Source organism: Serinus canaria, chromosome 5 (assembly GCF_022539315.1).
Source record: "Serinus canaria isolate serCan28SL12 chromosome 5, serCan2020, whole genome shotgun sequence".
Taxonomy (NCBI): Eukaryota; Metazoa; Chordata; class Aves; order Passeriformes; family Fringillidae; genus Serinus; species Serinus canaria.
Window position 1 is genome coordinate 52,765,820 of NC_066319.1, and position 14,372 is coordinate 52,780,191.

Below are 14,372 nucleotides of genomic sequence, written 5' to 3' on the forward strand. Positions count from 1 at the left end.
TGACCATATGCAATTTTCCACATGCTGGGTAATGGAAAATTGGCCCCAGAGGAAGTCACTTTGTAAGTCAAGTTTGGGATTATGAAATCAATCACTCTTGGGTCACTAATTGATGTGGAAGATAGGAATTTCCTATACAGTATGATAAGTTCATTGGTTCTCTGGCAGGGTGTGTGCAGTGCTCTGTTTAGCCAACGATATTCTTTCCTGATTCTGTTGTTAACTCAGGAAAAGCATCAGGTCATTTACAGCTACACCCAGCTTGTGGGTTTGTTTCTGAGTAGTAAGGGGAGGGTGGAGGGAGTTTCTCATGTAGGATCTACATGTGCTTTATGAAGTTTGTTTTCATCTCTTTGTGGCATAATAGTGAAGCTTGGCAGCTGTGTGGGAATCATCAAGATTGATTGCTCTTGGTGTTAAACATCTCTGAGTTTATATCAACACTACCCTTCTTCCAGCAGCAGCATCTGGCTCATTGGCAAGCTCTGTGGACAGTTGTTTTGACCACTCTGGAGATGCCTCTGGCTGTCATGTGGCTGCTGCCTTGGCTGTGCTGCTTTGTTATTCTAGCTGGTCCTATTTTCATTTATTTAGTTTTTGGCTTACCTTTAATTCTGATTTGCTCCAGAGACTGTAGTCTTGAATAAGTCTTGCCTAACACTCTCATGCAGGAACTTCTACAAGATGCTGATGTTAATTTATTTCAGTGACTGTTTGCTGATGGAGCTTGGAGCAGGAACATCCCAGCCTGTGCCTCCTGTGCAGGTTTTCCCTGTGAATCAGCATCAGGCCTGTGGAGTAAAACACACATCTTTGAGCATATCCTGCATAATGGCTTTCTCTGAGGCTGGAGCCACAAGCATACATCAAATATTAACAGTCAGTGCCTGGAATGGTGCTGAGAGTCCTGGAATCAGCCACTTGGATTTTTCAAGTTGACCATTGGGAGCAGGGTTTCTGGCCTTGCTGATAGAAACTGTCACAGGAGCAAAGAGTAGTGTGTGTCAGTTCTGGATTTATATACTCAATTGCTGTTCCTACCTGCTTGATTGTGTTTTTTATTCACATACCGTGTACTTTAAAAACATTATTTTTTTCAGAAGTACTGTGGGTCTGGAAGACACGTGGGCTTAAATAAAAGTGAGTGTTTCTTAAAATATTAAAGCATCTATTTTCATTAAAGAAGCCTGTCAGGTTCACTACTTCTCATGATGGAAATTAGCAGAGCTGTGATGTGCAGGAGGTGGAACAAGGTACTTTTCTTCCCTGCCCTTTAACTCTGATGATCTCTAGAACTGCTTCAGTACTGTCCACAGTGGGGGCTATTTGACAAACTGTAAGATTTTATAAGGATGTTAGCAAGGATTACACAACTGGTTTTAAATGTGTATTTACATGTGTAATGATAATACTAAGGCAACTTGGGTGGCAGGGGTTTTTTAATGATTCATTGCAAATTTGCCACATAATGCCAGAAAACCTTGTTTTAAAAAGGTTTAAAGGCTTTTAAACCTTGTTTTAAAAAGGAAGTCTTCACACCAAGACTTAAGTCATCACCCATCAACTATAAACATGCATTTCACGAGCATTTAATGAAATGGAGAGGCAGGCTGGTGAAAGAGTTCACTGCTAATTTGAAATTAGGAACAGTGATGTTTCAATTTAGAGGGAGATTTAATGGCTTTGCATTCTGTATGAATGTTGCCATGGATTTCTTTAGGGCCCAGGTCTCACTCTGGGACTGTAATTTCTATTCTTAAAAGAACCCTTTCTTCCTCTGTACTTGGCCTTTTCCAGCAGGTGATGAGGCAGCTTCTTTTCCAAGGTCCCAGAACACAAATTAAAATAAAAACATCCTTTCATGTTGTACCTTCAATTGAACGGAAACATAAATGTATCCCATGATGTTAGGCATTGTCTACAGTTGTGGAATTTCTATAGAGGTAATGTAAGATACAGTAAATGTTTAAGAGCCTTGTTAAGTGTGACTGGTAGGAGAGCTGGAGCCTTTCATCTCTTAGCTGCTGGTTTTAATAGGATCTGGCTTGAAGGGTTTTGAAAGTCGTTGCCAGGTATTTGATTGCTTTTGTGTCTCAGGAGACAAGGCTTGTTTTGTGTGTGTGAGAGAGAGTTTGCAGAGGTATTTTTGCCAATCATCTGTGGGCATGTCCACGTGTGCATGTGTTATAGGCAGACATAAGCTGACTTTGCCCATGGGTTTAATATGTTTATATCCCTTGCCTTAGCAGAGTTTATAAACCCTCATAACAAGGCTTTTGAGATGCTTTTGAGATGCTTTGAGCATGGGCAGAGTGGGGTTTTGTCTGCCTGTGGGCATAGCCCCATGGATTTATGTTTGTAGAGCACAGACCTTGGGCAAAGGGAGCTGCTCCTCTTTGATTACACCAGTCCTCTGGATGGTGAGAGGTTGCACATCTCACAGTTTTCACAGGACCACTGCAGGGCTTCCTAACAAGAGGGCTACAGGTGGGTATTGATCACCAGACTGTTGTCATTCCACTCAGGGGAGTGTGATTTGTTGGGCTGACAGAGGCAGTTCTTACCCAGGCCCTTCTGAGAGCTGCTCTCAGTCTGTTCATCCCCAGCCTGGATTGGTCCTGGGGCTTGTCCTGACCCAGGTGCAGCACCAGCACTTGGTCTTGTTAAATCTTGTGAGATTCCCATCGAATTGAGCTTGTGCAGCTGTCTCTGGATGGCATCCCATCCTTCAGGTGTGTCAGCTGCACCACTCAGCTTGGTGTCATCTGCAAGTCTGCTGAGGCTGCCCTCGACCAGCCTGAATGAAGATGTTAAATAACACTGGTCCCAAAATGGACCCTGAGGGACACCACTGGTACCTGGTGTCCACTGAGATGGACTGATGGGGGTAGCTGGACTTGCACCTTCTAATTAAGGCATCTCATTTGGATTCCTACCGTTGGTCCCTGAAGTTGTAGGGAACAAAATGTGGCACTTCTGTACTTTGTATCTGTAAAGAAAAATCGAAAATGGGATATAAAATATTAAATGTATCATAATTATATAAAATGTATATAAAATATAGCATAAAATGTACCATAATTATAAATGCATAATATCAAATAGCATAATATAAAATATAACATAATTAATGATAAAAGATAGTTTGGGGTGTGGTGATGATGGGCGTTATTTGACAGAAGAATTTTTTCAAAGTGTATAGAGGGTCACAACTAGGACAAGAGGTATGAAACTAATGTAGGAATGATGCAAGTTGGAAAACTTGCTGTGAGCAAGTACTAAGAGTGACTAGCAATCATCTAAATAGAGCAGCAGTCTGAAGTCTGTGGCACTTGGACCAAAGCAGCAAGTCTGTGCAGAGATATGTTACCCATCTTTCCAAAACTACTACCAGAGGGTTGGGGAATGATCTTCAGATCTTTAAAAAGTAATCCAGCTTTCTCTACTGGAATGGGCTCATCTGTCTCTTGATCACCTCCACAGATGCTTTTCCCCTGCTCTTCCGAAATTCTCAAAAGAAGAAGATTTCTCAAGACCATTATGTAGCTATTGCCAGTGCTCACTCACCTTTGATACTTTTTCTTGAGTTACCTTTGCTTAAAAGTAGAATGATTTCCTCTTTTCCTTACCCAAGTGGATCTAGAAGGCAATTTTTTAGCAAGCTGGATGAAGAGCTTGGAGAGGGAGGTGGTGTCTCATACATGCCACCTAGTAAGCAAAGGAACTGAAGCAGACTCTTCAGGCATAGTGTGGCCAGCTTGTGGTCGAGGAGTTACAGATGCTCTTCATCATTCCTTGTTTATTCATCCCTGTTAGGTTTTTTTTCCTTTTTTCAGTCTTGCTTAGATCCAGTCAAGGAGAAAAAGGTGAAACTCAACTCCACTCATTACTTCCTAAATTCAGATGTAAACCCAAAATTTTTCAGCGAGATTTTTTTTTTTTTAATTTTTTTTTTTTTTGTGAAGCGGTCAAACTGAGGCAGTGGAACTTAAATTAAGATGAAGAATAAGTGCAATCCACTTTTGTAATAATAAAAACTGCATGGGTGTGCTAACTGTGCACTGTATGCAGTAATTTGTAGCTTGCAAGGAGTGCACAATGTGCAGCCTTTTGGTTGTGAAGGCTGAATTGTTTCTGTATGGTCTTCAAGTATTCATTTACCAAATAATTGATAAAATGAGCAAGTGAATGAGACACTAAGAGAGTGTGATCCAATGCCAAGTGCTGGTTTCCATAGTTGATTTTAAACCTACATTATGCTAATGATGTTCATTTGGAAAATGTGTCCACTCCCTAACTTCTGCTGCTCAGTGTTCTGTTAATTGGATTCAGATGGTTGGACTGCAGCAGTAGTAGGGTTCCTACACAGAGGAGTGTTCCAAGCAATTTTTTTTTTCCTATGCAGTCTTTCTAAGTTAGAGTTGCTTTCACTGTGGCTGGTGTCCAGCTGTTCTTGACCTCCTTCCTCAGAGGTCTGTCTGATACAAATGGGCACGGTTCTACTGGGACAAATGAAGTTATGATCACTTAAACGTGCTGCAGATCTCATCTGGGGCGTGGCTCCTCTCCCAGTGCATTGGGCTGGCTGGGCTGGGTTGCTGGTCAGAGTTCATCAGTGAGGGAGTCCTTTTCATCAGGCTCACAGTACAATTTGTAATTCTGGAAACACAGGCTGTTGACTGAATTCTAATAGTAGGGAGAGCCTTTTGTTTCCCATAAAAAGAGTTGGTGTTTCTGAGGCATTTTGACAAGGCAGCATGTTCCTGTGAAGTGGTGCTGGGCTCTGATTTTCATCCCTATGCTGAAATTCAGAGCTAGTCCATTATCTGGGCAGCCTCACTGAACTCAAACTGTGTGTGGGGTTGGTGGCATTCAGTGTGATGACACCAGAAATCATCATTTTCCCAAGTAGCTGTTCTAACCCGTGAGCCCTTGGTTGCTTTGAAGAGGAAAGAGAGGTTGTGACTTTTTATGCAGTTGTGACTCTAATAAGCAGTTTTTATAATCTGATTTATTGTGCTCATAGGCTAACCAAAATTTATTCCCTGGTTTCAAAGAAAGAATAATTAGGGATGGAAACCTCTATCTTTTAAACAAAAGTGTCTAATTTCTGTAAGAGGATTTTGTCTGAATTTCTGAAAGCTTCATCCAAGTGGCTGTTTCTGAAAGTAGAATCAAACAAAGGCTTTTAGACACTAAGTATTGTGTGGTGATAGATATGCAACTGTTTCTACACATACTTGCTGCTGTTCCAAGTGATAATACTTTTCTGAAGGTTTATAAAAGAAATAAGAGGGAAATTAAAAAAGACACAACGTGTGTTGGAAGATGGTGGTTTCACATGAACAAAATCAGTACTGAATTTACATTGTGAAGTTACAGTAAGCCTCAGAGCCAAGAGGGAAAATTAAAAGATTACTTAAAACCAACAATAAACATGCAAATTAAAAGTCATAAATTTTAAATGAAGTCATACACTATTAAAAATAAGCATAAAATTGCATGCTAGTTTGGATGCGTAGTTTATAGAACACACCAAATGTTAAAATTGGATGAAATTAAGAAAAACATTTTGCAAAGGCAAGTAAAATATCTGTTTAATTAGATTGTAAAGAAAGAAGATTAAAAGTAATATTTTGTGAAACAGTAATTACTGTTTTTCAGAAGTAGTCAGGTTCCTGTGTGTTGATCTAAATTTACCGGTGATAGCAGATCTCTTTGGGGTCTTTTGTTTTGTCTGTGTCTTTTAATTAATTTAAATGGCAACCACTACCTCTATTTTGTTTTCTTTGCACTGAACACACTGCATGGCTGTTTGCTCCAGTACTCTGCCAGCTCATGAAAGCAAATCTGGGAGATCAGCTCATCCCCTCTGGTTCTGAGAGGTTAAAAGCCAACTCATTGCAGGGGACTATACAGCAAGATAACAGGAAAGGCAGCTGAGGCCATTGGGAGCTGGGCTGAGGTGCTGATGGGAGCCTGAGATGTAAATAAACCAGATTGCTCTCATTTCCTCTTTCCACTGTATTATGCATTCCAATAGCACCATTCATCTTTATGACAGACACCTATTGCTTTAACTTTACTGCAGGCCACCACAGTACATTAAAGTGGGCAGGAAATGGAAATAAATAGAGTTCAGTGGAGCTGCCCAGTAACTGAACAGGGTGCAGTCACTTTTAGTGCAGGGTCATGCAGATTTGAGTGGATTTGTCCCATTGCCTGGCTTTTGTTAGAAAGAGACACTGTAGTTTTTTATATAAGTAAGAAATGGATATTTTTTTTTTCCAAATTCTTTGGGATGCCTGAGATGAAAAGAAATTGGGTTGAGTCTCAGCTGGGTAGAGTCAAGGGGATATGTCTGTGTGCACTACCTCAGGCTGTGGCTGGAAACAGAATAAAGGGATTGAGATTTGAAGAAATCCTGCTAGGAGATAGAATGGGAGGAGGGCCACAGTCCGTTGGCTTGAATTAACCTTCCACCTAAAGGTAGTGAGACATTACTGTAAAGAGGCTGAATGGAATTAGGCCTTAAAAATGTATCTACTTCTTTTCCTAATGCCTGCACATATTGCTCACTCTGGAAATGTGGATTGCTTTCCTGCTTGTTCAGAGGAATGTTTTCAAGGACAGTGAAGCTGCACTGCAGTTTCCAGATGCCCTTAACTCCCAGGAGATGGGACTTCAGGTGAATTCTGTTTTTGTGAAAGCTTCACGTGTTTGTTTTTCCTTGATTGTTTATATTCTGATAAGATGAGGTCAGTGATTGAATGAATTAACAACATGGATTACTTGAAGACCTAAGGCTCATATTTTCACTCCCTTGCGATTAGTCAGATAGTTGGAAACTTCTCTTAAAAAAAAAAATCATTAGCATTGTTTTTTTTTCCCTTGATTGCATTGAACATTCTCTGGGTTTGCTGAATATAGTGTTTGCTTTTTTTTGTTTGTTTGTTTTCACAATGACTGCTATATAGTTGAAAGCAGGCATCAGCCTTCAAGGTATTTGTCAATATAGAAGATACTAGGGAATATTTCACAATGTCTTGTAAGATAAAAACTAATTTGTAAGCAGCACAGCAGAGATCTGGAAGGACAATTAAGACAAAAAATCATTAACATTGATTCTTGTGCACTGGGATAGTACATTCCTTTCTCCAAAAGCATCTTTTTAAAATGTTGTTCACCTCAATCTGTATTTAATTATATATTTCAATGTGACATTCAGTGATTCTTCTTTCTCTTAAATTATATTTATATCAAGACTTTAATTTAATTCAATTCAGAATACTGCTCTGGATGCACTCTCACTGCAGAAACCAGTGCCAGGCAAAATTGTGGGTAATTACTGAGGATGGTTGTTGGCAATTTGACTTTTCATCGTTTGTTCGTCATCGTTTGTTCTCACTCTGTGCACAGTTCCTCTCTGAAAGGATTAGGTTACAGATGGGTGGGTATTACTTCAGGGACTTCTTAAGTGAGAATCCAGATGCTGTGCTGCCTCCTCTTCTCTTGCTCAGTTTGGGAGTTAGAAGTCAGTAGCTGCAGGTAAGATTCAAAGCTTGTATCTTTGTTTCTCTTTTTCAGTGGAAAAAAACCTCTCTATTCTTTCTTAGTTGAACAGAAAATCTAACTGCTAACTCTAACTCTATGGGAAATTACAGATTGAGCTATAATTTCAAAATGATTTAATTTAAGTGCAGTTATCACTGACAAACTGCTTCAAGGTCTCAGAATGGTTCAGGTTCAGGAAGGTGACTTGGTGTTTCATGCTTTGAAAACCTGGCTGTGACTTTGGTGTCTAAGCTGTAGCAGGGATTTTTGGTGGTATTGGCCTTTGGCCATGTCCCAGTTGCTTTGATTTGCTTTGAGTCATGTCTGTAGTTTCAAGGGCAGTGCTGTGGGGATGTGGTGTTTTACATTTCTGAAATGTGGGTTTTGTTTGTGTGCCCCACGTGCAGCACGTGGTGTTCCCCCAGAGCTGAGACCCTGCTGGGTCCTCGCTTGCATTCATGGGGAGGCAGCAGAGCTGAGCTCTTGCATCAGAGAGGGAAACCTCAACTCCAGAGACTGTTTCCTTCTCGCTGTTGCAAGCAGCAGCTTTTGATGTGCTTTCAAGTCTGTGCTCCTTTTCCCTACTCCTGGTTTCAGAGGAAAAGCCTGAAGGCAGGCTTTGGGCTGAATGCTCCTGTGCTGAAGGAAATGGCTGTTTTGCCACTGTTCTAGCAGGAGCACAATCCTGGTTTTCCAAGTTTGCCATCCTGCCCAGCTGAACTTGCAGACCACTTCTGTGAGCTCCTCTCCTGTGGGCACTTTGCCTGTGTGTGTCTAAGCTCCCAGCAGCAGTTGGCAAGCTGGCTTGTGTCTGTAAGAACTGCTTGCTGAAAAGCAGTGGTAAATTCAAGCATTCAAGAAATTTGTCCTCATATAAGAACATGCAATTATCTCATGCCCTGACCTTGCTGGGGGCTGCTTGGCTCCTCAGTTCCTAGTAGGGCCATTTATTTTACAATTCCAACAGTCTGTGATGTTTGAATATCTAAAATTTGTTTGCAAAAGTTAACAAGCTGAGTCTGAAATTAGGGTTTTGGTTTCTGCAGTGGGAGGGGAAGCTGTGAATGTTACAGCATCACAGTATTCTGCTTATCCTGCTTGTTCAGAAGGAAAGAAGAGCATTTGGAAAGTAGGTGTGACAAAGCCTGCATAGTTTATTTATGCTGTGGAACAAAAGGGTCATGTTCTTTGTAACTCAGCAGACTAAAGAGGTTTTGGAGCAGTGATTGGAACAGAGGCTTGTGTTTTGTATGTTTAATTTTTGTGCCATTGCCCTCAGTGATTTACACCCCCCCTTTGTTTGGCTGGCCTGTCTGCTGGTGGAGCTGTAGCAAGGATGGCTTTGGCTGCTTCACCCCTCCCACGTGTGTGTCACACATTTGGTCACTCACGTTTCATTTCTTCCCTCTGTTAAACGCGAGAGTGTAACTCCCACCCCAGCCTTGTTAGGGTGTGAGCTGCTGAAGCAGGGGCTCCCCAGGACCAGGCATTGTCACTGGGCAGGAAAACCTCTTTAATGGGGCTGGCTAAACTTTTAAGTTATGGTTAATGTTTTTAACAGTGACTTGTGTTTCCTCTGGCCTTCACGCCCAACCATTAGCCAGGTGTTTTTGTCTCTCGGAGTGGAAAAATAAAAGTAATCTAACTATCCAGCTGGGCCCTTACTGAGGTGGAGAAGGTTCTCCACAACTGGAGAAGGTTGGCCACAATGCCAGCTGGGGGTCACAGAGGCTGGATGTGTGGGTTAAGAGGCTCCTTGTAAAGCTTGGCAGAGCACGAGCATTGGAAATGAGATGCCTTTTTCTTTTGCTATAAATAACATATGAGGTTTAAATTTGGCATGCTATGTGCCTATAAGCTTTGCTCTGTGTAATTTTCTAAATATATATTTTTTAAATTTTATTTTTGTTCCCCCTTTAATATGGCATCGACCTGATTTCTTTGTAACTGAGAGACAGGCCTGACTCTGCTCTGCCTTATGCTGTAAACTGTGTTTATGGAGCTAGAATTGGGGTCATTAATTTTCTTTACATCAAAAGAAGTAATTTCTTTCAAATGAGAAGCCTGTTTCACCTAGTAATTCGCTTTAATTGCTTATTTGAAACTTATGACATTTGATAGCAATTTAAACATTGCCAGATGAGGCTCCTGCAGTTGGGATGTGCAGGTGCTTCCTTGTGTGCCCAGCTTGGATCAAAGGAGTGAGCCCAGGGATGTGCCTGGTGAGATGGGGCACCCAGGGCTGGAAGGTGCTGTGTTTTGGGGCTCTTTGAATAGATGCTGTGTGTCAGCCTCAGCAAGTATTTGCTCAGAGGGCTCTCCCTTGGAGCAGTTTCTGAGGAGCTCTGAGCATGGTGCTGTTTGTTTTTCTTGGGAGACATGGCCTTTGTTTTACCCGAGGCTAAATAGAGCTTGCAGCTCTGAGTCTCTGTGTGGTTTTCTTTTTTTTTTTTAAGTCTAACCAATAGAACTTTCTGCTGAAGGGATAGAAAAAAGTTTCTAAAATATTAATTACCTTTATTTTTCTGACTAATATGTCTTAATTTAGTATTACCATCTTCTGGGAGGTTTGGTGGGAAAGAATTTTCTTCCTCATGAGGGTAAGCAAATGGTGCAACTTCAAAGGCATTTTTAGCAGGGTCTAAACCTCAATAAAGAGAAGAGACAAAAATGAACCAGTGTCTTTCACTTCACTTTTTATGCTGATTCACTGTTGTGAATCAATTTATTGTTCAGCCAGTGGCAGGAGAAGCTTTTCTTAGCCTGAGAAGTATTTTTTATTTTAAGTCAATAAACAATAATTTAGATTATTGCAGAAAGAGCAACTTTGATTAATGGCTTTTGGCTGTGGAATAATGTGGTTTCTGTCAACACTGTACTGTGTCTCGTGAGAGATTAAAACTATTGCAGGAGTAGTCCAGCAGCTGAACACAAGATAAATTCTGTGCTGCTGCTGCAGAAGTTAAGCAGTATTTTAGTACTTTCTGAATTCAGAGCAAAGCCAAAGTACCAGTACCAGAGTCTTATTGATGTGCATTGTAATTAAAACCAGAATGAGTTTTCTAATAGGACATTCATTTCCTAGAGAGCAATTGCAGCTTGGCATAAAGTAATACATTTTTAAAAACAAGTGCCAATCTGGGGATATCCCCAGCATATGTTGGATGGCTGATTTACCAGCCATGTGTGTCCTACTTATTAACAAGAAAATTAAATATTTTCATTTAAAATAATTATACAAATAAACCTTTGGCTGTGCTGTGATTTCATTAAAACCTTAATTGTTTAGAGAGCTCTGTGAGGGTGTGTGAAGTTGGGTCAGTTTTACTGCCTGGTGTTAGTCTCGATAGCAGATTTACGACTGGGCTGGATTTAATCTCTTGACTAATCTTTACAGTAGCAGGCCTGGGATGGGAGGGCATTTGTTTGTTGCAGGAGATAGGTAACTCTATCTCTGAAGTGGAAACACAGTGCTGGATTTTAAAATGTCTTAGCAGCCTTAAAATGAACTAGCCAAGGACTGGTGGGGAAACAAAATAGGTGTTGCTTTTAAATCAGTGTCTTTGTGTGCACATTGTCACACCTTCACACATGGCTGTAGGCTCAAATCTATTTCTCATTAAAGCAACTGTAGCAGAAGGGAATATTGCAACCATGTGGGTTGCAAAGATCAGAAATAACAGTCCTGTGGGCAGCACCATGTAAACTGGCTTTATGCCACTTGATTCATCATTTCTGAGGGTAAGGGCAGCAGGATGTGTGCCAGGTCATGCAGTAATTTTTCAAAATACTTTCAAGCTTAATTTTCCTTGGTTTCTGATGGTGGTATGCCTTTTGAATCAAGTTATAATATTTGTAGGTTCAGCATCTAAACTAACATTGTTCCTGAGCATGGGAAACACGGGTGCTGTAGATGTCTCCAAAGGAGAGTTAATTAGAAGAATGAGCAGTTATCAAGAACACCACAGCTCCACTGTTTAATTCTGATGATAATTTTCATGCTGGGTCTAATATAAATGAATTCCTCGTGGTTTATTAATCCACTGTGGGCCTGTTAGGGTATTCAGCAGGAAAAATGCTGAGAGTTACAGAACAGATTTAAAGTACTTCCGTGAGTGGAGAGCAAATCAGAGAACTTTCTTTTTTCCTCTACTTTTTATCTTTCTGCATCACTTTACCTGACTATGTCTTCTCCCCCTTTCTTCACTTCTTTAGGACCCACGATTATCAGCTTTAATTTTTGACAAGCTTCAAGTGCCTGACTATTTACAGAAAAACAGAAATGAAGGAGAGAGCAGATGTGAAACTTGTGCCACTCACTTGAATCAGCTGAAGCAGGAAGCCATTCAGATGATGCACACCCTCAGCCAAACCAGCTACCCAGAGATGCCCGACCTCCCGCCCGGCGCCGGCGCGGTGACCAGCGTGGTACCCAGGATGGTCACTGTCTCTTCCCAGAGGGACCTGCCACTCCTTGCTGGGCAGGTGGGCAGGCAGCCTGGGAAGTCACCCAATCTCTTCTCTGCAGCAGAGAGGAAGAAAGGACTGGGATGGTCTCAAGGCGTGGGCAGCTTTCCCAACTCCAGCGTTCAAGTGACGGTGGCCCCCAGCGGTCTCAGTGGTGCCCTGAGCTCTGTCACCATCCAGGCTCAGCAGTACCTCGAGGGCATGTGGAGTATCTCCAGAGTGAACAGCTTCCTGCCTCAGGCTTGTCTAGTAAGTAGTGGTAATTCAGCTGCTTGGGTTTTGTTTGCACGTGTGTGGACATACAGAGAGATACAGATAAAATTTGAGATCTATACATATTTATCTTTGTGGGGATCAGCTAATGGTATTCTAAGCCGTGTTTCAAGAGCTGAAGAGTTAAAGAGCTTTGGAAGATGTTCTATCAGATGTCACAAGGAATTTGCTTTCTTATTTCTTATCTCTTATCTTCTGGTGAGATCCTTTCCTCAGATGTTTTTGCACCTATTTTAGCTTCATGTATGCAGGTGATGTTATTTGTCTGGTAACTCCTTTAGAAAAACACAAAAGGCCAAGTTTGTGACACATGAAGCTCTGGGAGCTTCATGTGATTATATCAAAGGTGAACTTGACCCTCAAGTCTAGTGCAGAGCTTCCAACACTGTGTGCAGTTCAGCAGTTGCTGTTGATGGACTGTGATGCACAGCATTAATCTGCAGCTTAGATGTGTTGCAGAACAGTTTGCTGCTGGAGAAGGGGCTCAGGAGGTTGCTTCAGACCCACATGCCTGTAAATGTCACTGCACTTGGATTTTCAGCCTTGATGTTGTTTCCCTGTATTCTCTGTGAATTGTAAGAGCTCTTGTGGGGGGAAATGGAAAAGCTTTGTAGAGGTGCACATTACTTTAGAAGCAAATTCATTATGTGGCTATCTATGGGACTGTGCTAAGAAAAAGGATACAGTATGTGGCTGGTTTTGACTGAGATTTATTCCTGACCAGTTTTCAGGTAATGAATGGGGGAGTGTTTGTAATAATGAAATGTGTTCAATTTTTAGTAAAGGTTTTTACGTAAAGATGACATAACAGATCTTGTGGAATCAGGTATTTTGGTGCCAAGCAGCTTTAAATTTAACATAATGCCTTATGTGCTGTTGTATGTAAACACTGCCTAATATTGCTTGGTAGCTTCAGCTGGTTGAGCTCCAAGATCATCAGAGATAAATATTTGAGTGCTGCTGTGTAACATTACTTTTTCAGACTGACTTGTGTTTCCTTCCAGAAAAGGCTTGGAGACTTGATTCCTCCCACCCATACTTTTCTCTATTAAGGAAATTTGTGAATTCACATACATTCCACTTCTGAGGATTGAAGTCCAGTGAATCTCTACTGACATCAGGTCACTCACTAAGAGAAGGGAAAATGGCCCATTCAGCTCTTCACAGGTTATAAGGAACTTCTGCTATGAGAGCTTTTTTCCTAAAATATTGCTCCATGCATTAGGGATCAATTTGGTCATGTATGGTATAGGATGTTACCTTTAAATTGCCTTCTAAGTTCTTTGTATATCACAGAAATAGAGAAGGAAAAATGGGAAAGCTGCTGGGCTAAGAAGCCTGCACTCTGAAAGCAGAAGTATTTCCATTTGTCTGCTCATTCTTTGCCTTGCCCTTATTCTTGTCCTAAATAATTCAGTAACAGCCAGCTGCAGATTTCTTCCTGCTTAACCATGCTGACTGATAGATGTGGTCTTCCCTAACCACTGTGCTATTCTAAGATAAAACTGTTGCCTCATTTAACCCCTGTGAAGGAAAAATGTGTATAATGCAGCAGAGCTTAAGTGTGATTTAGAAATGTGCAAAGAAACTCAGTAGCCTGGAAAACAGTGACCTTTAACGAAAGGACAAGCACTGTGAGTGTTGGAGGCAGCTTGGATGTGATCCAGGCATCTGCAAGGATCATTTAGATTTATAAGCAGTTTTTGGAGAGAAACTAGTCTTCAGTTGTTTTATCTCTTCTCTTTCTTTATTTATTTTATTCATTTAAGCCCAAATGTAGTTACTGAAGACTGTAAGTGCATCTCTTTCCAGATGGTGCTTCTTGTGTCTGTCAGAATTCTTCCACTGCCTTTTGTATTGTTAAGAGCCTTGTGTCTGATGAAGTTGTTTGGGTGGGTGAGGCAGAAAGTGCTTCCCCTACGCTCTTCCCCTGAGGAATCACAGGTGTTGAAGGAAACAGGATTGGAGAGATTTCAGGAAACAGCTAGTCTGGCCCTTGTCTAGGATAGTATCCACAGCAGGACGTTCTTGTCCAATGCTTATCTTACATAATTTCACAATTTTTCAAAGACTGGGAT

The 14,372-nt window shown here is 41.2% G+C and overlaps 1 protein-coding gene across 2 annotated transcripts in view; it reads left to right on the forward strand.

Moving 5' to 3' along the window:
• The window catches only part of KIF26A (kinesin family member 26A), a 94,814-nt gene that overhangs the window by 20,319 nt on the left and 60,123 nt on the right, over window positions 1-14,372 (forward strand). For both annotated transcript variants that reach the window (XM_050975036.1, XM_050975037.1), the window contains exon 3: window positions 11,770-12,270. In XM_050975036.1, coding sequence (XP_050830993.1) covers window positions 11,770-12,270 — 501 coding nt within the window. The remainder of the gene's footprint in view (window positions 1-11,769; window positions 12,271-14,372) is intronic.